The 24182-nt window shown below is 65.6% G+C and overlaps 1 protein-coding gene across 2 annotated transcripts; it reads right to left on the bottom strand.

Annotated features, from left to right (window-relative positions):
• Positions 1-3103: 3103 nt before the first annotated feature.
• On the bottom strand, positions 3104-22281 carry TERT (telomerase reverse transcriptase). Of its 2 annotated transcripts, none has more exons than XM_045999875.1 (16): positions 22063-22281; positions 20629-21940; positions 17496-17730; positions 16196-16376; positions 15152-15331; positions 14671-14829; positions 12630-12725; positions 11981-12066; positions 10955-11068; positions 10548-10619; positions 9737-9925; positions 6788-6914; positions 6461-6522; positions 5247-5371; positions 4523-4660; positions 3104-4086 (listed from the first exon to the last, which is right to left on the bottom strand). In XM_045999875.1, exons 1-16 carry the CDS (start codon positions 22279-22281, stop codon positions 3983-3985), a joined length of 3399 nt encoding a protein of 1132 aa, XP_045855831.1. In that variant the 3' UTR covers positions 3104-3982. The 2 variants fall into 2 exon arrangements, with proteins under 2 accessions (XP_045855831.1, XP_045855832.1); XM_045999876.1 differs by having other exon boundaries at positions 17535-17730.
• Between the last annotated feature and the right edge of the window lie 1901 nt (positions 22282-24182).

Raw genomic sequence — 24182 nt, 5'->3', positions numbered from 1 at the left:
CCGTCCGTCCATCTCCTCCCTCCCTCCATCCATGTATCCGTCCATTTCCTTCCTCCTTCCTCCCCCATCCGTCCGTGTCCGTCCATCTCCTCCCTCCCTCCTCCCTCCTCCATTTATCCATCCGTCCCTCTCCTCGCCGCCTCGCCTCCATCCATGTCCCCCTCCCACCCCCATCGACTATGTCCTCCCTGCCACCCTCCCTCCTGTCTCTCTCTCATCCGTGGAGCAGGGATCAGGTCTCAGGTGCTGGCCCCAACACACAGGCTTGCTTCTGACTTGCCACAGCCCGTGTGCACCCTTCACGCTGCTGGGATCAAACCCTGGGAAGACCCAGAACCTGCTAATCCGGAGCAGGACAGGCGCTGTCCGGGGTGCTGAAACCCCCATGGGCCTGGTGGGGACGTGCTTGTTGGGGCCACCCAGACCCCGGGAAACAGACGCTCCTGCTCCAATGTCCTTCTCAGAGGAGCTGAGTATTAAGGTGAAGCGAGCCCAAGAACACCCCCAAAGTGTGCCCCCGAGCCCCGTGGGTAGGGTGAGTCGTGCTACGACCCTCACCTTGCAGCCCCTTCCTCCATCGAAAACCCAGCAAGGCTGGTGAGTTCTCGCCGCATCTTTCCAATACCGTCTCTTCATGCTGGGGCTTCCCTGAGTGTGGCTGGATAATTCAGGATGATCTCCCCGTCCTGAGGTCAACTGATTGGCTGCCTAACCCCACTGCACCCATAATGCCCCTGTGCCACGTCAGGGAGCACTCCCAGGCTCTGCGGTCAGGGCAGGGGCGCCTTTGGGGCGTCATTACTCCACCTCCCACGGTGCCTGGGGGATTCTGGGCCCACCCAGGTTTGGTGAGCCCTTCACGGCGTCCTCACAGGTGAGCAAGGTGTCCAGGTGCATGCACCTGGGGGATGGCACGTGAGGTCCTGGGGGCAGGACGCCTTCTCTCAAGCCACTCTTGCCGAGCTGCACGCACTGCCTGCGCGCCACGGAGCGCATCAGTCAGCGAGCCTTCCAGCGCGCAGCGCAGACCCAGGGAACACCGGAAAACTAGGGTCTTTTCCTTTGCTTTAAAAATCTCATTTTTCACTCTCCACCTGGAGGAGGTTTAGCCGTGCACATACTGAGTTTAAGGAGATGAACCAGAAAGGGCTCTCAGTGAGTTGAGTCCGACCAAGCACCAGTCTTCTCGGGGCTTTAACACGTCAGCAAGAAGGCGCAATCCCGAGTAAGACGCTGATAGGACGTCTGTAACCGAGAAACGAGACCCAAGCTGGGGACAGACGGATGGCTGACCTCTAGGGTCTGGTCCGTGACAGGAATGCCAGAAATGGGCCCCTGGGGCCTGGGAGTAGGCGGGGGCCCAGCGGCGGGTCAGCTCGGGAGCCTGGTGCGGGGTCCCGGCAGTGTCCCCGCGGGCTCCGCCCGCCCCAGCAGGGCAGGTCAGCCCTCCTGCTTGTGACAGCGGGGGCACCACCGTGGCCAGGTGGGCGTGCACACTGGGCAGGGCCCGGTTCCGCTCGGCTCATCTCCGCTGCATTTTCCACCCATTGCATTTACGACGGCTGCGTGGACTTGGGTCTGCCATAAACGTGTCCCCGCAGCCCCTGGGACGCTGCGCACGGCAGCGGCGGTAAACAAGGCAACGTCAATAAGGCCTGACGTGGCAGGGCCCCGGCTCTGGAATCCCAGGCTCACTCGATGGCGTCCCCACACGTCACGTGACCCATCAGGGACATCCTGGAAGGAAGCCTTCCTGCCATCACAGGGGACAAAGCGGCCAGCCAGCTCCCTGGAGGGGCCCTTCCTTCACAGGCTACACCCCCGCTGGGCTGCTCCCTCCCCTCCTGCTCTTTCCATCTGTTCCAGGACGTCTGTCCGAGCCCTGGCATGGCCCCCCACGGCCCCCACCCCCCGAATGGTCTGGATGGTCTCCCACACGTGGGCTCAACCTCCACCAAGACCAAGCCAGGGCAGGGCTCGGCTTGTCCTAAGAAAGCCTGCGGCTCCACGCACAACACATTCTGCCCGGGGCCACCTCACGGGGGCGATTAGGTGTGGCTCTGGCCCATCCCCCAGGTGGGCCTTCTGACCCTCCATGACCTCTGGCCACTTCCCTGGTGGCCCCGGTCACATCCGCCACGACTGTGCCCCCTACCCACGTCCAAACTCCCAACCCTGAGCTTGTGGCCACCACTGCTCGGGACAGCCCGTCCTCCCTGAGGGGGTTCTTGGCGGGGGGGGGTCCCCCCAGCAGCAGCACCAGCATCACCCAAAACTCCCTAAGGCACAAATCCCGGGCCCTTCCCCAGATCTGCTGAAGCAGAAATCTGTTTGGGGTGGGGGAACACCTGTGCAGTGCAAGCCCCCGGGACGGCTCTGGCTGACACCCACCTCACCACCCAGGTCACCCATGAACGCCTGCCTTTCTCAGAAAGTTGTGTCTGAGTCACCCCGCTGCTGCCCAGTCAGGCTGACCCCCTCTTGTCACAACCTGTGGGGCCGCTCACTCTCCCCAAGATCCTCCACCTGGGCCCCCACCAGAGCCGCAATCTGGGACCTTGAGCAGACCCCTGACCCCCAAACCCGGCCCTTCCTGCAGGTCCTTGCTGTCCCCCAGCAGGGGGGGCTCCCTGGTGCGTGAGCAGGAACCCACTCCCGCCGGCTCGAACAGCCCCTCCTGCAGACCCGTCCCCACGACACCTGTTCTCCGGCCCAAGTGCTGCTGGTAGATGTGTCCGGATGCAAACATGGCCTCTGGGCTGTGGTGATGAAGGGGACAGAGAGGCACGATCACCTGCACAGGTTCGGGACACGGGAGTGGGAGACCAGCAGCCCGGGCAGGCGGCCAGAGCTGGACGCAGGGCAGTGGGCTACCATCTACCTCCCAAGCCCTCGTGTTGTGCCCCCACTGCCCATTCCGAGGAAGCCGCCAGGGGAGCCCCGGACACGGAGAAGCCAGAGAAACGTGCTCACTAGGAGACCCAGTGTTCTGGGCTTCAGGCCCCGGCTGCCTGCCCCCTCCCAGGATCCACAGTAAGGCCAGAGTTCGCCGCAGACGGGGAGGGTGCTGGGCGGGGTCCTTCTGACTCACCGTCTGGCTGCACCTGCCCCAGGAAGACCCCTGGGAACCCCACCGAGCCAAGGACCCTCACATCATGTCTGACAGAGGCATAGGGGTCTGTAGCTACGGAAAACAGGACGGACGCCCACACAGGCTGTGTTTAATACGAACATGGGAAATGGAAGCCTGTAAGAGCAAAGGCTTGGCGTGTCCTTCCGTGGCTCCCAGGAGTGACCGGGAGCGGCAGGTCCGAGGGAAGAGGCCACACAGAGGAGCACCACCAAGATGACACAGGGCCACCGTGTGTGGAGCAAGGGCTGGAGGGGAGGAGTCGGAAGTGGAGGTGGTGGCGGGCGCAACGGGTCAGACACTCAGGCTCCTGGAGGCTGCGGTGGGGGGGGCAGGGCAAGGTCACAAGGATGGGCGGGGGCCAGTCCAGAACAGCTGACGGGGCCCTTGGCGTCTGGGCAAAGCTGAGCAGGCACAGACTTTGGACACGGCACGGGGACGGCTCGCGGCGCAGACAGTACGGGCCTGGGTGCCGGACAGGCAGTGGAAAGGAATCACACCCACCACCAGGCGCCCTCAGGGACATGTGTGCAGACTGGAGGAGTCCCCAGCCAGGGGCGGGGCAGGGTGACAAAGGTTGGGACAGGCCGGGCTCGCCAGCCCAGAGCTCCCGCCTGCCCCCTCCTGGCGGTCTGTGCCCAAAAAGCACAAGGAAACAACCTAGCCGGGAGCCGCTCCTCCCCAAGGACGTGGGGCAGCCCTCTCCGGGGGCGCTGGCCGCAGCTCAGGTGCCAGGGTCTCGGCGGAGAGAAGGTCCAGACCTGAAGGCGAGCTGGCCGCTCCCACCGCGTGAAGTCACAAGGCCCGGGCTCGGGGGTCTTGGAGGTCACTCTGGGCTACGAGGACAAGTGGTCAATCCAAGATGGTCTTGAAGTCTGCGGTCAGGCTGGGATCAGCTGCTGCCTCCAAGGCGGCCAGTGTTGCCCTCGGGAGCCGCCGGCACAGGTGCCCTTGGGCTGTAAGGGGACAAGTGACATGAGAATGCCCCAAAGGAGCTGACCTTTGCTCAAGGTCAAGGTCGGGCAGGTGTGGTCCATCCCTGTGCAGGCCAAGCTCTGGGGACTGGGTGGGCTGGGGTGTGCAGGCCAGACTTCCTGCTGGGGCTCCCCCTGCCCATGTTGGGGCAACCAGGGCAGAGGCCTGGGGACGCAGGTTGCGAGTGTAGACGACAGCCAGGCCAATGGGGCTGGAGGGAGTGATGAGGCCTTGGCCTCTCCCCAGACCGGGACGAGGTGTGGGGAGGTCGAGGGACATGCCAGGCCCTGGGATGAGAGCCTGCGACCAGGGCACCTGCACCCCAGCCCTGGGGCTCCCGGACCCACGCACCGCCATGCAGACGTGGACGACGTTGCTCACGCATGCACACAGCAGGACGGGGCGCCTCCCGCTTACCTGCCTGGAGTGCCCCCAGGAGACACCGGTAGGTGCCACTGTGACGAGCCAGCTTGAACAAGAAGGCATGGACACAGAGCCACCGCACAGCTTCAGAAGGAAACAGGCCGGAGGCGCCCTTGGCCCCCAGGGACATCCCTGCGCGTGGTGGGGGGGGGTGACACAGACAGGCTAAGGCCACGCCCAGAAAGACCATGTACTCCAAGCTGCCCAATGCTGCCTAGGGTCCCCGCAGCCCTGTCCACGAGCCCGGGAGCAGGGGCAGAGGCTGGGGGTCAAACGGGCAATGTCAATTCAAGGTCAGCCCCAAAACAGGCCCCGGGGAACCCTGACAGCGGGCGCTTTGGTCCTGTTCTCAAAAGCAACCCGCACCAAAGGAAGTAACACAGGCCCGAGGGACGTGGCGCGGCCTGAGCTGCAGACCAGCCAGCGGCTTCTGGGATGAAGCAGGGACCGTCCTCGGGACGCCTAGAGGAAGGCCGGGCTGCAGACCGGCGCGGGGCCTCGCCTCCTCTCCGCTGTGGGCCTGGATCTATGCATGAGGCCAAGGGCACCAAAGGGGGCAGGGGGTGCCGACACCCCCAGGCCCGACGGCCGAGCTCCCGGAGCCCGCAGCCGCGCCGTGCTGGAAGCGTGCAGGGGAGCGCCCGCACACTGCCAGCGCCACAGGCAACCCCACAAAACCCGCCAGCCGCACCCAGGAACCCCGGCCCTCCGCGCACACCTGTGTTCCTGGCTTTCAGAAGGGAGTAGCAGCGGGACGCGGTGTCGGAGATGACGCGGAGGAAGAAGGCGGGGTTCTTCCTCACCGGCTGGCCAAACGGAAACTGGAGCACACACGCGTGGAACCTGACGAAGGGACGCTTCGTGGCAGGAAAGCCCCGGGGCTGGGACGCGTGTGTGCACGTGTGTACACGTCCCTACGTGTGCGTGTTCGTGCCGGTGTGCACGTGCGTCTGCGTGTGTGCGTGTCCCTATGTGTCTGCTCTCGCTGACCACCCGGCCCCTTCTGGAGTAACGGGCTTGCGCTTCGCTCGGCCAGCACCGACTTCACACGCACGATAACCGGTTGAGGTGGGAGCGCTGTCCCGCCAGCGGGAGACCAGAGCCAGGTTTGGAAACAACAGTGCATGACTCTCGGTCACACAGACTCACCCAGGCTCGACACGGATGTCCGGCCCCTTGTCCCCCCCCACGGCTCCCGTGTCCATCTGTCCTGACTGTGGCTGGAAGTCAGCGGCTACCTGAGCAGCTAGGGGCAGGTCTCCCTTGCAAACCAGACCAAAGCCTGGGTTTGCGTCTAAGACCACGGCAGCCACCGTGACACGGGGGTCAACACGGCCTGAGGCGGCAGTGTCTCCCAAAGAGCTACAGGAAGGCATGAGCAGGGCAGGGGTCCACAACTGCCCAGCCACGCCCCAGTTCTCAGCAAGATGACCTGGAGCCATCCAGGGGCCAGCAATGTTCCAGAAGCACATGGGACCTCAGATGTTCCATTAGAGGGACAGGAATGACAGCTGGGCTGTTTGGGGGCCACAACCCTTTCTGGGGCAACATCAGAGGACTGTGGACCCTCCCCTGTCCTAATCATCTGCTCTCCGGGACCTGAGCCCTGTGGTGCCTGCTTTCCACCTCTGCATGCGGGCTGCCTGCACCTGCCTCGTGCCCCAGGCCCCTGCAAGGGTCCTGATCAGTGCACAAGAGTGGGGACACCCGGGCCACGCTGGCCGCCCACTGCTGCCTGCTGACGGGACGGACGCCTCCAACCATGTGAGGAGCGCGCGCGCACACACACGAAGCTGCAAGTCTGCAGTGAAAACCCGGCAAATACTGCATCCTTCCATCCTGGGACCCCAGAGGGCAGAGCACACTGCCAGGCTGAGGGAGGGCCGGGGCCGTGGCGGTCCTGTGGCGTGGCCATGCGGCCAGGGAACCCACCTGTAGGCCTGCAGCAGGAATATCTTGTAAACGTTTGCATAAACCGTGCGGACGCTGTTCACCTGGTCACAAAGACAGACAAACGCTGCCACCACGCCTGGAATGTAGATGCGGGTCTCGCGCTCTATCACCAGGTCAAAGCCAGGCTGTGGGCGGCCACGGGCCCACTGGCAGGGATGGGGAGGTGAGCGCGCAGCGGTCCTCAAGCCTGGGCCCCAAGGCCTTGGACACCCACCGCGGGAGGGGCCCCGAGGCCTGGAACGCCCACCGCAGGGAGGGGCCGTGCCCGGAAGGAGGGGCCGCGGTGGGGGGCTGAGGACATCGCACCTGCAGGTCCAGGAACAGGGCGCAGCACTTGAGCCGCAGGAGCGCGAACAGCTTGTGCCGCAGGTTCCTCCCAGGCCGGGCGCCCTGGCTGAAGGTCAGGCTCGAGCGGATGGACGTGCGGGCGTAGCTGCGGGACAGAGCGGCGGGCGCTGAGCTCCGCGACCTCCTTGGGGCCCGCCCGCCCGCGCTGCCCGATGCGCAGTGATCACCCGTGACCGGGGCCGCCCTGAGGGAAGCCTGGGCCACTGGGTCGCAGACGGGCAGGCCCCCCACCCCGCACTGCACCGCATGCACGGGGCCATGGTCGGGGTCACAAGTGCGTTCGTCCTTAGCGGCCAAAGGCGCAGAGCCAGTAAAGTCCACGCAACTCAAGCACACGTGTCCGTCACGCGGCGAACACACGCCTCCCTGTGCCGCTTCCCGGCAACGGTCTGAGCGGGGCGGGGCCTCCCCCAGCTCGGGGGCAGCTCTGTGCCTTCCGGTCGCCTGGAGGACTTCTCGCAGGAGGACGGTGTCCCCGGACAGCCTGACCCGGAGAATGAGGCTCACGCGAACGGCACAGGGAGTGGGAGGAAAGTCACCAGCTCACACCGCGACACGGGGCCCAACCACACGACATCCCTGCAGCCGGCCACGGAGGTGCCCCAGCGCCCCGTGTCGTCTTGCCCGGGGAGGCCGTCCTCAGAGCCGGCTTTGAGCACCGAAGCTCCAGGGCCACCTTCCATCCCACTGAGTGTTCCCACCGCGGTCTCAGCCGTACAAGAGCTTCTCCGGGGAGAGGTCAGCTGCTGCCACCAGGCTGCCTTCGCTGCCAGGACTCTCGCTGCCCAGCCGAGCAACTCTCCAGTGACACCTGTGACTTTTGCTTCTGGAGGACAGATCTCGGGAGGTGCACTTACAGGGAAAATGTGCGAATGTTTCAAGGACTTTAATACCCGATTACTGCTTTCCAGAGAAGTCACTGGTGTTTGCCCCCACGGCCTCAGAGATGTGCCCGCGTGCCCGGGCCCCACGGGAGCACCGCCGAGGGATGGTGGGCGCCTGGGACCGGAGCTTCTCTGGCAATGGGCGGAGCCTGGCGGAAGCGCCTCCACACGCCGCCCCCTCTCCTCCACGACGGCGTCCATCGTGACCTTGCTGCAAGCCTCTGTGTCTGACCTCTACAGAGCTCAGGGCCACGAGGGGAGGCCCTGTTGCCAGGCCCGGGTTTGAACCCTGTACCGCGCTGCTGGGTGACGGGGGCAGGTCCCTTGTCTGCGCCTAAAGGACACATCTGAGAAGTAGCAGCGGGCCGCACTCCCGGCGCTCGGCGAGGCCACTCGCACTCGGAGGCACTGTGACAGTCTCTGCCCCTAGGTGCTCAGGGCCGCACGCTGCGTCCTGCTTGCTGGTCCCCGCGCCACGTCAGAGGACCTTCATGTCTTCTGATTTCCTCTGCACGGTCCCTGCTGGTCTATTTCCCGTGCCCGCCCAGAACTTGCTCGCCGGCGTGCCGAGACACACCGGCGGGTCCTTGTGGGTCTTCTCAGAAAACTAGCCGTCTTCCCCTCGCTCCCGCCGCGGCACCACGGCAAACTCGCTCGTGCTCGTGCACCCGGCCCGTCGCTCTGGCCGCCTCGCCCTTGCCCGGGCTGGGATTTGGGGAAGGCTTGGAAGTCTGCGAGACAAGCCTGCCTTGTCACTCTGCCTGCCAGGACGCTTCTCATCCTTCTCGCGTCCCCCCTGCCCCCCCACCGGCCCCGTAGCCCAGCCTTCAGGGCGGCATCCTGGGCAGGCACGCGCGGACAGGCCCTGCGCAAATGTGGCGGGCCCACGACACCCACTTGCTCTCGGGCACCGTCACCACCCGGCAAGTCACCAAATGGGTGCCAGGCTGGCAGTGCCTGACCCCCAACGGCCCGCGCTTCTTGGGGAGCAGAGAGCTGGTTGGGGCCGGATGAAAGGGAGGGCTGGAGGCCAGGGCATCTGAGCCGCGTCCCAGGGATGAGGAGGGACCAAAGATGGGGGCGGCCAGAGCGGGAAAAGGGGCCTGGGCTTCACACACAGAAGCAGAGACGTGGGTCCACACGAGGGGGGGGCAGCACAGCGGGCTGGGAGAGCGGGAAGAGCACCGCGGAAACAAGCAGGACGGGCGGCGCTGACCAGCGAAGGGAAGGCCCCCAGGCAAGGCCGCAGAGTCGGGACTCGGCGCTCACACCCACGATGGTCCCGAGTCTGCGTCCGCGCCAAGCCCGGGGTCGCGCTGGGAGCGCTCAGGCTCAGGGGAGACTGGCCATGAGGGGCTGACCTGGGTCCCCAAATCCACATCACAGCTCCAACCCACGTGACATTGTGAGAACTGATTAAAGCTAAGGTCGTAGGTGGGCCGGGACCCTGACAGATGTCCTTGGAGGAAGAAAGACGCGAGAGATGCCTGAACAGAGATGGACGAGAGAACACAGGGAGACCACGGCAGAGACCACGAAGAGAAACAACCCTGCCCACACCTGGATCCCGGACGCGCAGCCCCCACGAAGTGAGAACAGCAAGTCTCGGGGGAGCTGCTTGTCCGAGGTATTGCTCGTGGCAGCCCGAGCTCTCCAGGACAGGGTCCCACGTGCCACGTACACGGCAGGCCTCACGCACCACAGCCATGCTCCCCGGGGAGGCCACACTGCGCATTATGGGGTGTCCTCAGGAGCTTGTGCCCAGCAGGTCCCCAAACCTCTGAACTCAGACTTACAGTGTCCCTGCAGAACACACCAGTGACCCCCGTCTCCCACACAAATTCTTCTTACCAAAAAAAGCCCAGAAAACCCCTCACCTAGTGAGGGCGCTCAGTCCCAAGGAGGATGTCTCGCTGCCCCATCTGGGCGGGACGCTGGGCACCCCCGACCTGTGATCCGCCCACCCCACACGGAGGCAGGAGCGGGGCAGGCCACGCTGCATCCCCTCTGCGGGCGCACTCACCTGGAGTAGTCACAGCACACCTCCAGGGTGCGGGTGTCCAGCAGCAAGCCGCACCAGGGGAACAGGCAGTGGGCCGGCAGCTGGAGGGGCGCCGTGCTGCCCGGGGCCATGTCCTCCACGGGGAAGTTCACTACCGTCTTCTGCAAGTTGGCCCTGCAGCCATACTCGGGAACGCCCCTGACCAGGGTCCTGAAGCAGAGCGGCCGGGTCAGCCCCTGGGAGGAGGGGGCGCCGCCGGGGGCGCTGGGGCACTCATTCGGTGGGATGGCTGATGGCCGCGCCACCATGCCGGAGCGAGCCGGAGCCAAGGGCATGGCGGCGGGTGTGGGTGCTGCCCTGGGGAGTGGGCTGCTTCCCCGGAGCCCCTCGGAAGGTGCTGCGCGCGGGCGAGGAAGCGAGGCCGCACCCGTGCTCGTGGGGCTCCCCTCTCCCTGTAGGCCACGTGGGGACACGGTCCGTCCGGACTTGCTGAACGCGGTTGGTTATTTTTCCAGAATTAAATCGGGCACATGGGGCCCTCAGCGCCGTCCTGCTCAGGCCCCAGAGTCCAGGGGCTTCCTTTCAAGCGCGCTTTTCCAGGGGAGGAGAAAGTGCGAAACCGAGGGGGCTTTGCTCTGGTTGCTGGCGGTCTGTGGACTCTGAGGGAGCATGAGTTCCGCAGATGCGCCCCAGGGCCACCCTCCGCCCGGCACCCGCACGGGGCGCCCAGCAAACATAAATCCGCCTGGCGACGGGGGGCTGTGGCTCCGGGAGCCAGGTCAGCGGTCCCCGGGCATCGGGTGCATCACGGGGACACGCGTGGGGGATTCACCTGAGGAAGGCCTGCGCTCGCTTCAGGTGGGGCGTGACGAGCAGGAAGTCGTCCACCAGGCGCAGGAGCAGGCTGCAAGGCACAGGAGAGCTGGGCTGTGGCAGTGTCCCCGTTCACGAGGTCAGGTGCAAAGTCACTTCCCCCAAAGGACTGAGACAAAGGCTGACCTCGTGGGACGTGGGAGCACCGGGGGCGCACGGGCAGGGACACAGCCATGGGTCAGAGCCCGTGGAAACACGCCCAGGCCCCAGCAGTGCTCAAAGCCACCTCTAAGCCTATGCTCAAGACCCACTCGTGACCCCCCACATGACTGGACACAGAGCCACAGACCCTGTTCACACCCAGCGGACCCGAAACGCACGGTGGAGGAGAAGCAAGTGGACGCGGCGCACCATGAGGGTCCGTACCCGTCCTGCTGGATGCCAGGAAAGAGCCTCCGCTCCATGTCCCCGTAACAGAGGCTGCAGAGCAGGGTGGACAGGACGGAGCCCTGCGGGACCCCCTGGCACTGCACGTACGACCTGGGGGACAGGGCGCAGGTGGGAGGAGGCCCCGTGGGCGTCGCGCTCATGACAGACACACGTGCACGCAGACCACAGACACGCAGACCCCGCACACACGGAGACCCGCCACACGCAGACCAGCACGCGTGTGGACCATGTATGCAGACCACAGACACACAGACAACACTTGTATGCAAACCACGTACGCAGACCACGGGCACGCACGCAGACCACGCGTACAGACCACACACGCACAGACACACACGCTGACCGCGCACCGGCGCACACACGCCACACAGAGCAGAGTGCACGTGGGTCAAGGGTCACTGTGCATCCCCACGAAGCCCGGACAAACGTCTGTTTCCACGTGCGACTGTCCACAGGGCTCTGACCTGCTTCTATAAAGGTCCCCACAAGTAGAGAAGCAGGTGGGGCCTCTCTGAGGGAGCCCTGGGCGTTGGGCACAGCGATGGCCTTTGCCACAGAGCAAGTTCTCCTCCGGCCTGGTGGTGCGGACAAGCACGCGGCCTCTGGGAAGGCCGGCCCGCGGTGCACCCGTGAGCAGGGTTTCTCAGGACGCGTGTCAGGTGTAATGACAGGTAACGAGTGCTACAATCCGTCATAACACAATAATAACACATCCTCTAACTAAAAAGCTTCTGATTCCCAGGGCACCGGGAATGATCCCCGGGAAGGCGCCCACATCTCAAGCCGACCTCTAACGACCTTGGCAGTGAGCCTGGACCCTCAGGACCGGCGCTCTCACCCCACACTGGGGTCCCCCGTGGGCACACACCCAGAAAGTCTGCTTTTGTTCAGTAAAAAGTTATCTGCTGACATTTAAATGCCAAAGGACTTCCCCAACCGCAGGAGCCCCGTGGCCGCAGGGTCTGCAGTGACAGCAGGAAGGTGGCAAGGACCCCAACTCACTTGCCCCCGATCCTTATGACGTGGTTGTACACCAAGCTCAGGAAGAGGTGGAAAAGGCCGCTGCTGGCTTCGTTCAGAGAGTAGCTCTGCAAGGACAGACGCATGTGTGGGCAGGCGGGACGGCCACGCCGGGCGGTCCGTGACTCTGGCCGGGCTCGAGCCTGTGGATGCCAGCCCAGAGGGCACAGTGTAGTGTGTGTCCCGCAGCTGCGGGCAGGAACCAGCAGCCGGCCAGCACGGGTCTGCACGTCTCCGAGCCTCGGTGGCCGGACTGGCTCATCCCCATCCCTGGTTCTGCAAAAGGCCACAGAGCCACAGGGGCTGAGCTGTCCCCGAGGGCCCTGCCCTCAGGAGCAGCGCCCGCTTACAAGTAGGAGGAAGGCGTTTCCCCCAGAGGGTCAGTTTCCGGTGGGGCAATAGGGCGAATCCAACTTGTCCTCCCAAGGTGGGGGCCGTGTTGTCGCTCGGCCTCACAATCAAAACCGAGGGAGAGGAGGTCTCGAGCCCACCGCGAGGAAGCCGCTGGACCACAGCAGACAACCTGGCAGCGTAGTTCCCTAAGAGGCTGCCCGGGGCCCCTCCAGCCGCAACTGGGGGCCACCGCGTGTGCACGCCCCGCCCCGGCATGCGCTGCGGCCGCCTCGCCTACCTGCTCGATGACCACGGAGTCCCTGAGCGAGCTTGTCTCCTGCAGACGCTCCACGAACTGTCTCATGTACGGCAGGAGGTCTGTGAAGGTGGACACCTGCCGGCAGAGAAGGGGGTGAGACAGCTGCGCACCCCGGCCCGGTGGGCGGAGGCCACGTCGCAGAAGACCTCGTCAGCACCGGGAATGAGCAGGTGCCGTCTGGGAATGGGAGGTTGCAGCACGGGGAGCAGGTCAGAACCGCGGAGCTCGGGAACCATCCACCCGGTCAGTCCCCTGTCTTTGTCTTTTGGGGGGGGGGGATCCTGCCTTCCCAAGACCCCTCCCTGACGCCTGTCCCTTCACCGTGGGAGGTGGAGCCCAAGCAGGAGGCAGGGTTCTGGCCACCCAAGCAACCAGGACGGAGGAGCTGGTCTGGGGCAGAGGAGACCGCAGAGAAAGGAGCCAAACCGCCATTTCTTCCCTAGTCCCACGGCATCTGGGCACTGGGAGCGCCGGGGGCTGCTGGGAAGGGCCGCTGAGGCAGTGAGAGGCCGCGGCGGGGACCCGGGGGCTCTCTGGTGAGTGCAGGGGCCATGGCGGGGAGGGGCGCGGGGGGCCAGCGGCCAGCACCGTCAGAGCAAAGCGCTCACCGCTCCCTCACCGTGGGGGGCGTCGGTCCCCTCCGCAGAGGAAACCAGTATTCTGCGAAACCTATTCACTGGCTTCGTTCAAGGCTGGCCCCTCACGGAAACCAGCGGCGGCAGTGACCGCGGGGGAGACCACAGCGGACGTGCCGGGAACCTGCCTGCGGACAAGGCCACTATCGAGTGGCCGGGGTTCAAAAATCGATCAAGACGGACAACGAACAATACAGCGAAACAAGGAGAAAGGAAAGATGAACCAGAGAGACAGGTCTGAGAAACCCACACGGGCCGCCAGGAGCTGAGGGCAGGGTCGGTGAGAACAAGAGCCCAAGAAACGGGCGGAACAGGCGCTCAGCACAAGCGGCCCGGAGTCCCCGCGTGGGAGACACGCGGAGAGAAGCTGCGAACGAGCCCCCACAGACGTCCCGGAAACCAGCTCCGGCACACAGAGCGCTGAGCATAGGAGCTGCGCCCACGGAAACGCCCGATGACATTGTCACCGCGGGAGACAGACGGCGGAGCAGCAAGGACATGGCGTCAGCCACCAGCCCCTGCCAACCCGGCTCCACCGACGTGAAACACTTCTGCTCATCCAAACACCCCGCTTGTGACCCAAACGGCAGAGACAGGCGGAGAAGGCCCCTGGGGTGCCTCGGCAGCCTCGGACCAAGGACTGGCACCAGACATGGGCAGAACCCCGAGAGGTCCACGACAAGTGGCTCGCGGCTGGTCGCAAGCAGGAGCTGACCTCGTGGGCCTCTCACACGCGGGGACACCCACGTGGCTTCTGCAGGGCGCTGGGCAGGCACGTCGCGGGGCAGACATACGGCACGCCCGCAGGGATGCCGGCCCCGGCAGCGCACATGGCGGCGTGGTCAGGCACTGTCCGCCGACCCGGCACGGCGCCTTCCCCTCGGCTGCCTTCTGCGTGCCCATGTCACGGTGCGGCTCTGCAGGCCTGGTTGCTCTGATGGCTGGGGGGAAACTGCCACGTGCTGACCAGACCATTTGTCCTTTCCCAGGCCTGGGGAAGGGGGGAGGGGTGCCCCCAGACCCTCAGGTCTGCTGTGCGGGCAGGGGCGGTGAGTGAGGCCCAGGCGTCCACCCGGTGCTCTCCTCTCCCGCAGCGCTGGCCCATGGGGCTCATTCTGCCCCCGGCATGACCTCGGGCCAGGCCCGGGCTCCCACGGGGCGTCGGCGGGGACGGGGACATCAGCCCCGCGTAGCTGGCACGCTGGGGCCCTGCTTCTGGAGACGCACACCAGAAGGCAGCGGCCAGAGGATGAGAGGACTGGGACGTAACAGCAGCAGGAGCGTGGGACGCCTTCTGGGGCTGGGGAGAGGGTGGGCAGAGCCACGGCATGGACTCGTCCACACGAGACACCCCCGTCGTGCGGCACACACCCCGTGGCTCTTACGTGTCTCCTGAAGGACCTGCGGACGTGCCCCTGGGCGGTTCTCCGGACCACGGCGTAGCGACGCAAGCAGTAGGTGTTTTCATGAGGCCTGAGCACGTTGGCCACCACCTCGGCCAGCCTGTCCTGGGGGAGGGCGTCATATGCCCCCGTGACGTCCACCTGTGTGGGACGGATGTGCCATTTACGCGCTGCGTCTGGGCGCCCCTCGGATGTGGGAGGACCGGGACACGCTGACCCCCCGCCTCCCGTTCCCGTGGCACACACCTGTTCCACGGCCCCAGACTCAGCCGCCGGGGCAGGCCGGCATCCCTGTCTGCACCCAGAAGTGTGATGTGGCTTCCCCACTAGTGCGAACTCGGGGAACGAAGGCCAACCACAGCCCAGGACGCAGGGCCAGCCGGTCGGGGGCACCGCTCCCCCAGGCCAGACGTGCCCAGCTGGCTCACCTGGGCGCGGGCTCCGGACAGAGCCGGGCACCCACCTTGACGAAGTACAGCGGAGGCGCTGGGTCCCGGGCGCGCACGCGCAGCGCGAAGTCTCGCCAGGCCCTGTGGACGCCGTCCAGGCCCAGCACGGAGGCCCCCAGCAGTCCTGGGCGCCGGGCGCGCTCGTAGTTCAGCACGCTGAAGAGCTCCTTCACTCGCGAGCTGAGGTGCTGCGTCTGCGGGGCCGGCCCGGGGCGGGGGCAGCACCCCCAGAAGACGCCCATCACACAGGGGCCTCCCTGCCCCGGCCTGCCGGCCCCCCCCCCCCAGGCCCAGCACCCTGCCTCTGTGCCTCCCCGGACCACCCGGCACCCCCAGACCCGACTCCAGAAGGGCCAGAGGACCGATCGCCCCACACGTCCTCAAAGCCCAGGTTCTCACTAGGGATCCGCTGCGGGATCTGGGAACTGTGGACACGGCAGCTTCTTCTCCTCCTACCGAGCCTCCGCCAGGACGGGGCAGGGGCCCCTCCCCCCACCACGGAGGAGCGCCCCTTCACGCACACACCCAACAGGTCCCCAGTCCACGCTGGCAGACTCGCTTTCTCATCCGGGGACACACAATGACAAAATCACCCCCACTCTGTGGAACCACTCAGACAGGGTCAGAGCTCTGGGGACAGAGATGCTGTTGGCGGGGATCACGGAGCGTGCCAGGCACGGGGGTGAGATCCCGCGGGAAGTGCTGGGCACGGAGGGGAGGTCCTGTGTGGGTCACTGGAACCCCAGCAGGCTGGTGGCAGGTGAATGACCCAGTTCTTTCTTCGTCGGCTCACGGTGAGTACAGAGTCCCCTGCAGCAGCAGGATCCCAGAAGCCAGGGGCTCGGCATGGCCAGCTTGTGTCACAAGAACTGTGGATCCCCGGGGTCTGCCTAGCATTCTGCAGGCCTGGCCTTCCTACAAGCTCCCTGTCTAACCGCGGACACACGTCCCATCAACTCAGCCTGACCGCCACGGACCTCCTCCTGGCCTCCTGTCTACCTGCACACCGAGCCACGGTTCCTGGGCTCCTGACTTAGAAACGAAACAGCAGCGCTGACCTTCTTGTCTCGGCACAAGGTTCTGGCTCCCGCCACATAGTCCATGTTCACGATCGGCCGCAGCCCACTGGGCTTGGGGAGGAAGCGGAGTCTGGACGTCAGGAGAGTCGCCCTGGCTTCGCGCTGTCTTCGGACCTCCGCGGCGGACAGCTCTCGGAGGCGCACGCTGGTGCGGTGCTGTCTGAAAGACAGAGCCTCGTGGGCTGTGGCCGGGCGGGCCTGCCTGAGAGCAGCCCGGCCCCTGAAGCGCCAGCGCCAGACTCCCCGTCGCCCAGGATGCTGAGGCCGGCCACCTGCGGGAGCTCCCTTCCACAGCGGGTGCCGGACACTGGATTCCCTCCAGGCAGAGCCCTGGGAGGCCAGGCGGGAGCAGCCGGGACCCTTGGACAAGGTTGGGGAATGGAACCATCTCTCCGCGGGCCTGCCAGCTTCCTGCAGCCTCTCCCTGGCCACTGCCCACAGGCAGGTCCCGCAGGGAAGCCTGGTATGCGAGCCCAACCCCCACGGGGCCTCCGATGCCTGTCAGGCAGAGGGACAGTGTCCACAGTCCCCACAAGGACTCTCAGGAACCACTTTGGTGCAGGTGCCGTGAGACACTTGAATCGTTACACAGGCCACACTGTTACAGCAAACCCACGATAAAGACTGCCCGACCCTCTCCAGGTACAGAAGGACACAGCCCAGCTCCCTCGGCAGAGACGTCCTGACTCAGGGCACGGGCTTGGCCCAAGTGTGCGCTGTAGCCCAGGAGCCCCAATATCACCACTTTGGGGCCTTGCCAAGCCCTGTGAGGACACAGCCTCCTGGCCAGGGCTTGTCCTTCAGACTGGCAGACCGTCCCCGACGGGATCCCGAGCCAGCCTGTGGCCAACACGCTCCTTCAGACGGACAGGACACAGCCCCGCAGACGAGCCGAGCAGCCATTCCGGCAAGTCAAGCTGGAAGGTTCTGCCTCGGGGGCCCCTGCCCGAAGAACGCCTTTGTGCCCAGATCCTGCCCGCATGCCACCCATGGGCAAGACCGTCCGCTCATTCTGTGTGAATTAGACCATTTGACCCACATGCCAGGGTCAAGCCAACGACCCGCCTGCGAGGTTGTTTCCATTCACTACAAACTTCTCCCCTTTCAAGAGCGTGGGCCCCAGGTGGCCCAGACCGACATCCCAGGTGAACGGGAGTCTGTGCCCAGGGTGGGACCCCCAGTGAGGGGCACCGGAGGCATGGAGCCAGCTAGGGGGGCGGGACAGGGGGCCGTCATCTGCGCACATGGGGGACGGGACAGGGGGCTGTCATCTGTGCACAGGGAGGCAATCGTGAGCGCGCGGCACGGGCAGAGACACCTGACTCCCAGGGTCTGTAACGGGCTCCAGATGCTCTTCCGGTAGAAGAAGAGCCGGTTCTTCTGAAACGTGGTTTCCGTGACGTAGAAAAACGACCTGAGCAGCTCAACCACGTAGGTGCCCATCAACCAGCACAGGAGCCTGGCCAGGACCCCTTCTCTGCGGCGGTGCTCGGCGGCCGGCACGCTGCGAGCCCCTGGAACGGGAAAGGCACAGACTGCAGCGTCCGCCCTGCCCATCGCAGCCGCACTGGCCGCTCACGACGGGCAGGCGGGGACTGAGGCTCAGGGAACACGACCTTCGGCCCGAGGGGGACGCGGTCTGCTGCCTGCAGGGCGGGAGAACACGTTGGACGTGTTGGCGGAATAAGACATTACTGGCTTCGTGTTTCCTTTGCTACTTTGTAATGTGGCTACTGGAGTCTCAGTGACGCGGACAGTCACGTCACGTTTCTACTAGACAGAGAGGCTTCGTCGTCCGTCCTGGCTTATGAGCAGGATGGAAAAGCAGAGGCTCCCCCTGGGGGGACCTGGCCATTCAGCAGCATCGTCCAGACATACCCAGGGCTTCCCAGGCCAAACCACACAGGGGCTAAGGGCCGCCAGACAGTGCAGCTGGGAACGGGCACCAGAGAGCTGTGAGAACTTACACGGGACCATGGACACACACCGCGGGAATGGGAAGTCACTCCATGGGGCCAGGGACACGTGCCATGGGCCCAAACTGTCCTCTGTACTCTATTCTGTGCACATGGCAGGAAGGGGACCCAGAATCTGGTCTGGGAGAGAGGACAGAACAGTGAGAGAGAGGCGGGAACACGAGGGCAGGGACAGAGCTCATGAACACTGACCAGAACACAGCACGACCTCTAACCAGGGGCATAACTAAGTGGGAGACCACATGAGGCCCTCGTGCTGCTCAGGACAAGGAGCCCGAGAGGACAGCAGAGCTCGCGGCTCCTAGCCACCACCGGGGCAAACCGGGAAGGAGGGCGGGGTGGGAGAGGGACATGGTTCCCCGCAAAGGGGGACGAAGGGCACAGGAAAGGCAGACAAACTGGGAAGAAAGATGAGAGGGCGTCGGGCACGTCTAGATTCGGAGGAAAGGAGTCAGATTCTCCAGGTTAGTGGCAAAGATCGCCAGACTGGACAAAAGCCAAAACAGCAGCTGCGGGCCAGTGGGGCCCAAACCATGAGGCTCTGGGAAGGCTGGAGGCTGACGCCCGCCAGGAGAGAGCTGGCGTGCCGCTTGGGGGCATCGGGACAGATGCTAACGTCACGGGCAGTGACAGACATCCCCAGGAACGTGAACCTCCTGGAACGCTCACACCGGGTACCACCTGACAGATACCGTCGGACAAACCCGCCCCAGATGAAGACAGCACTGCCCCCAGCATCTCACCCTCGGCACGGGGACGGGGGTCTCGGGTGGCGTGAATGCGACAGCCGGCCTGCACGAGGGACATGCACGTCCGCCCGCCTCGAGCAGCCCGGACCCCGCAGACAGGCCACCTCACAACCAAGTCACGAGTCAACAGAAAAGATCACACAGAGCTCAGCAGCTCACGGACCAAGGACGACATCGTAGAAGAAACAGAAACTTCTCCAAAGGGGCTGAAACCGGTCACGGACAGCACACAGAAGCTGGGCACAGCGGAGACACGGCCAGGAAGGGAGCACGGCCGATCACCCGCCGGCGACCCTGATGGCAGGGCGGGGGGCAGGGACACGGCCCTAAAACCCAACCGTGGCCCAGAGAGCCCCAGTGAGGACCCTATGGAGACACCAGACTCCACTCCCAAGGTCAAGGCCACCGTTCAGACCATCGTGGGGGCGCGTGTAAGTCCACGGGACGGGCTGACAGCACAGCCCACACAAGACTGCCTGTGCCCGGGGTCAGGGAACAAGGACTGCCACCTGCAGGGGGGCAGGCTGTGGGGGCGGGGGGCACCTCCCAGGTTCCATCAGGAATCCATTCTGTGACAGCTAGTGGCACTGGGCAGCAGATGGGGACAGCCCAGCTGTCTGGCCTCTGGGGATGGGGACAGGAACAAGAGGGCATAGTGGCAAGCAGGACGCTGGTCGAGGCTGGCTTGACAGAGACCGAGCCCTGCCCAGCTGACAGTCTGCACCAGGAAGGGGTGTTCCGGTGGGGGGGTGGAAAAGGTGACCCGAGGGCCAAGCTCAGAGAGCCTCGATCTCTCATTCTTTCAGCCCTGTGGGCAATGTGCCTGGCCACAGCCGCGGGAAGGAACAGGCCGCCAGGGCCACGGCTCAAGTGTGCAAGGACACAGGGAGGTCCAGGGGCTGGGCTCCAGTCACCTGGGAAAGCACCAGGTCCTTCCTGTGTGCGGTGCTCAGGGCACGGCAGACCTCGTATGAAGCAGGGTCGATCGGGGCCACGGAACTCAACACGTTCCACCAAGTGAGCGGCAGCCTGACAGCACCACGGCTGTGCCGGACACCTTGGAGGGTCAACCACGCCGCGCCCGGAAGGGAGTGGCTGGTGATGGGCACACAGGCATGCCCACTGCGAAAGTTCTAGAAACGTGCTGTGCAACACGGCCCTTGCGCTTTGCAGCGTGTCCCGTGGACTAAACCATTCGTTATGTGGGTGATCTCGGGCGGCGTGCTGTTTTCCCACAATTAAAACACAAAACTTACAATCCCGAGTTATAGGAAAGTTGCTCAGAGCCTCTTGAGGAACCAGAAAGGCTGTCCCCTCGGAGGCCATCACGATCACGATCTTTGGAGATGAGGCGGGTGCACTTTAAGCCCTACTGCGGGAGACTGAGGCGGATACCCCAGGTGGTGACCCCGGTTCCGAGAGGCCTCGCCAATCTTCTCATCTAGGAGCCTCAGATGTCTTGCGAGCTTGGGGGGTAGATCAAATGGCAAAACCCAGGGTCTCTCCTTGCTGCCGCTCCCCACCAGGGACCGTGGCCGGTGGCTGGACCTGCATCCCCACATCTGCTCCCTGTGCGTGTCCCCAGGGCCTGCCCCAGTCCATGTAAAGCGGGCAGGAGGGGCCAGAGGAGGAGGGAGGGGCCTGGTCCTGCAGGTCCAACCAGGCTCCTGCTGCCTCTGCTGCTCACCTGGGCTCCCCCGCAGCCAGGCGCAGTCCTGTACTCTCATCTTCCACGTCAGCTCCTGCGGCGAGAGCTTGGCGTGCTTTCCCAGAGAGATGAACTTCTTCACGTTCCTCAAGAAGCGGCGCTGGTTGTGCCTGGAGCCCCAGAGCGCAGGGGGCACCAGCCGGCACAGGCAGGCCCGCAGGAAGGCGTACACCTGCCAGGGGCTGCTGTGCTGTCGGAGGAGCCAGACCAGGCGTCGAGGATCCGCATTCTCCCCAGGGGCTGCCAGTGGCCTCTCCAACGGGCAGACGCCCACTCCTCCGCGTGCCTGCTTGCTGGATGCCTCTCCAGGGGCCTCCCCCCGAAGCGGGCAGTGCATCTTGAGGAGCGCGCGGTACGGGCACCGCGCATGGTTCCCAAGCAGCTCCTGGAACAGAGGCCTCATCTGCCAGTAACGCGCGGGAAGGCGGCGCGTCCTGTGGGCAGCCCCTGCCCTCCCGGGCGTGGAGCCCAGAAAGACGGTCTCCACGAGTTTCCGGGCCCCGGTCAGGCTAGGCGGCAGGGCGCTGAGCAGGAAGGAGCGGCGCAGCCGTTCCCTGCCTCCCGAGCAGTAGAGGAAGTGCTTGGTTTCGGGGTGCGTTGGCTGACGGGGTACTCCCTGGGGTCCCTGAGATGGCTGTGCCACCGTGGAGCTGAGCCGAGTCCCAAGGGGCCCTCCCTCCCAAGAGGCGGCTTCTGCAGTGGCCCCGGCAGGTGTCACTGCATGAGGTTTGATGTCACCCGGCCCATGTGCCCTGCCCAGGTGGGCTGGGGAAGACGGCCTGTGGGTCCCCTGCCCGGGCTCCGGGGTCCCGTCCCGCCTGGGCCTCTTGGCCAGAGGCGGACAGCTCCCGGACTTGCCCCGCCGCCGCTGCTTTGCGCCAGAGTTCCAGGCCTGGCGCGTGGGTCTGAGGTCCCTCCAGGTCCCAGGACTGTGGCCGGGGGACGCGAGGGGCCGATCCACGGCGGCGGGGACGCAGAGGTCGTACAGCGGAGGCCCACACACCTGGTAGGCGCAGCTCGGGGCCACCAGCATGTAGAGCGCGCAGCCCGTGAGCAGGTGGCCGAGCACGTCGTCGCCCACGCGGCGCAGCAGCAGCCCCCACGCGCCGCTGCCGCGCAGGGTTTCCGTCACGGTGTTGGGCAGGTAGCTGCGCACGCTGGTGGTGAAGGCCAGGGGCGGCCCGCCGCGCGCCCCGTCCAGCAGGGCGAAGCCGAAAGCCAGCACGTTCCTGGCGCCGCGCTCGCACAGCCTCTGCACCACCCGGGCCACCAGCTCCTTCAGGCAGGACACCTGCGGGGGGCCGGGGGTGGGGGGCCCTGAAGCGCTGGGGACCGAGGCGCCCGGGGGCCCGAGCGCGCGGCCCTCCCCCTCCCACCGCGGCAGGCCCGAGCCGGCATCCCGGGGCAGCCCACCTGGCGGAAGGACGGGGCGACAGGGGGTGGCCGCGCGTCCCAGGGCACGCACACCAGGCACTGGGCCACCAGCGCGCGGAAGGCCGCCGGGTCCCCGCGCCGCACCAGCCGCCGGCCCTGGAGCCCCAGGCGCCGCAGGAAGGAGGCCAGCGGCAGCACCTCCCGGTAACGGCTCCGCAGCAGGGCGCGCACGGCGCGGCACCGGGGCGCGCGCGGCATGGCCGGAGAGGGGCGGGTCCGCGGGAGGAAGGGGCGGGCCCGAGAGGGGGTCCGCACGAGGAGGCGGGGCTTCGGGGAGGAAGGGGCGGGGCCGGGGCGGGGGCGCGGCCTTCTGGGGTGTTGGCGCCCAGGTGTGGCGAGGCCCCTGCGGGCTTTGGCGGCGGGACCGCATCCTCTCCACCCACGGCCCGCGACCCGCTGCGGGGAGCCGCGGTGGCAGGGGGGGTCGCACAGCGGGGAGCGGTGGAGGCGGCCGCCGCTCTGGGGTATCCGAGGGGGAGCCCCAGCGTGGGGCACCTGGTGCGCCCTGCGCCGCCTGGGACAGGGTCCCCTGGTTTGTCTCTGTCCCATGCGCCGTGCCCCAGGCGCTGAGGGCTGCCGGGCAGTGGGGGTGGAAGGAGCGGGGTAGCAAACAGCGACGATGCCCGAGAAGGGTTGCCCACGTGGGCCTGAGGGCAAGGAGGGCCCTGGTTCTTCCTGGCCAACTGGGTCTCCTAGACCCTGGGTCGTGCTTTCCCAGACAACAGAAAACCCAAATCCGTTTCCTACCAACCGGGGTCCATGAAAGACAGCGAGAAACCGGAGCCCAGGCCCCTCACACCCACTCCGGCTCCGGCTTCCTCCCAGCAGCCTGCGGAGGGGGGGCTGGGCAGGTGGAGGGACCTGCCTTGGCCTGGGAGCCCCTTCCAGCCCAGCCCAGACCCAGTGTTGACGGCGCTGGTCCTGAGGCCGGAACAAGACAGTTCGGAACGGCCGCCCTAATGAGACAAGACCAATGCGGCCTCCGGGGCACGTTCAAGCTCGAATCACTGAGCCGTAGGCAAACACGTGGGTCTCGGGGGGCCCCCGGAGTGACGGACCGAACTCAGCAAACTGCATGGCTGGGCGAGTGTTGACCTTAAACAATGTAAGAAACGTTTTTAGGAAATTGCTTTTATTCACAGCCTTGCATTTAAACAGGCCTCCCCGCGGGCCACGGGTGTGCGGGTGGAGGGCTCTGACCATGTCCCGCCCTGGAGAGTTCCACGGCGTCCGCGGAGGGTTCCACGGCGTCCACGGTGGGTCCCACGGCGTCCGCGGCCTCCGGGGCCGTGTTGGAGACCCCCTGACTTCTCACTTCGCCACTGGTGCGTCTGCCGCTGCAGGGGGCAAATCTGTTCTTTTCCAACAAAGTTGCTGTGCTTCCCTGGAAGAAACCTGCTTAGGAGACAGATGTTTTTAGAAAAAGCAGAGTAGGGCAACCGAGGCAGAAAAGGATGCGTGGGGTTGATACCGTGTTGATGGTGAGGAAGGGTCCCCCAGCCTGAATGGAGACCCTTCATCTCCGGGGTCATGGGTGCGTTAACCTGCCCCAGAAAGCGGGTGCTGGTCTGAAATCTTTGCATCGTCAACGTGAGAGTTTTTTCCAAGGAGAGCCCCGATGCTGTCGGCTTCAGAAAGAATGCAACAGAAGCTTCATTCTGAGACTTCTGGGAGGCCGCAGGGGGCTTCCCACTTGACACCCGGAAGTTTCTAAACCGAGTGCGCTGGGCACCAGGAGCCAAAGAATGCCGCAGTGCTGCTGGTTCAGTGCAGGGGAGGGGTCCACCCACCACCCTGTGTGTGGGCCTCCACGCGGGCGGGACAGACTGACCCAAGAGACTTCTAACGGCAGGTGCACTGGGCGTGGGGGCCACCCAGGCAGTTCAGGGAGCCGGATGGATGTCGATGGCCACTTCCCCCCAGTCCACGAGGAATCACAGAAATGACAAGAGCAGATCTCAGGAAGCCCCAGCCCTGCCCGAGTGACCTGAGCCCAGGGAGGCCGTCGTCGCTGTCCGGGCAGGGCTCGCTGCCCGCGGTCACTGGGCTGCAGGCTGGCGTGGGCAGACTGCCCTGCGGGAGAGCTGGTCCTGGATGGC

This window comes from Meles meles, chromosome 3 (genome assembly GCF_922984935.1).
Source record: "Meles meles chromosome 3, mMelMel3.1 paternal haplotype, whole genome shotgun sequence".
Taxonomy (NCBI): domain Eukaryota; kingdom Metazoa; phylum Chordata; class Mammalia; order Carnivora; family Mustelidae; genus Meles; species Meles meles.
The sequence above is the reverse complement of the archived record's forward strand: the minus strand, read 5'-3'. Positions and strand labels throughout refer to the sequence as shown.

Coding starts and splice junctions, on each gene's coding strand:
- TERT (XM_045999875.1), bottom strand. CDS start 22,281: ATGCCGCGCGCGCCCCGGTGCCGCGCCGTGCGCGCCCTGCTGCGGAGC. Junction 16,377..17,495: donor GCGCTCACGATTGCCTCCCT/GTGCACAGATGA, acceptor TCTGTCTTTCAG/ACAGCACCGCACCAGCGTGC. Junction 6,915..9,736: donor GTGTGCTGTGACTACTCCAG/GTGAGTGCGCCC, acceptor TCTGTCCCGCAG/CTACGCCCGCACGTCCATCC.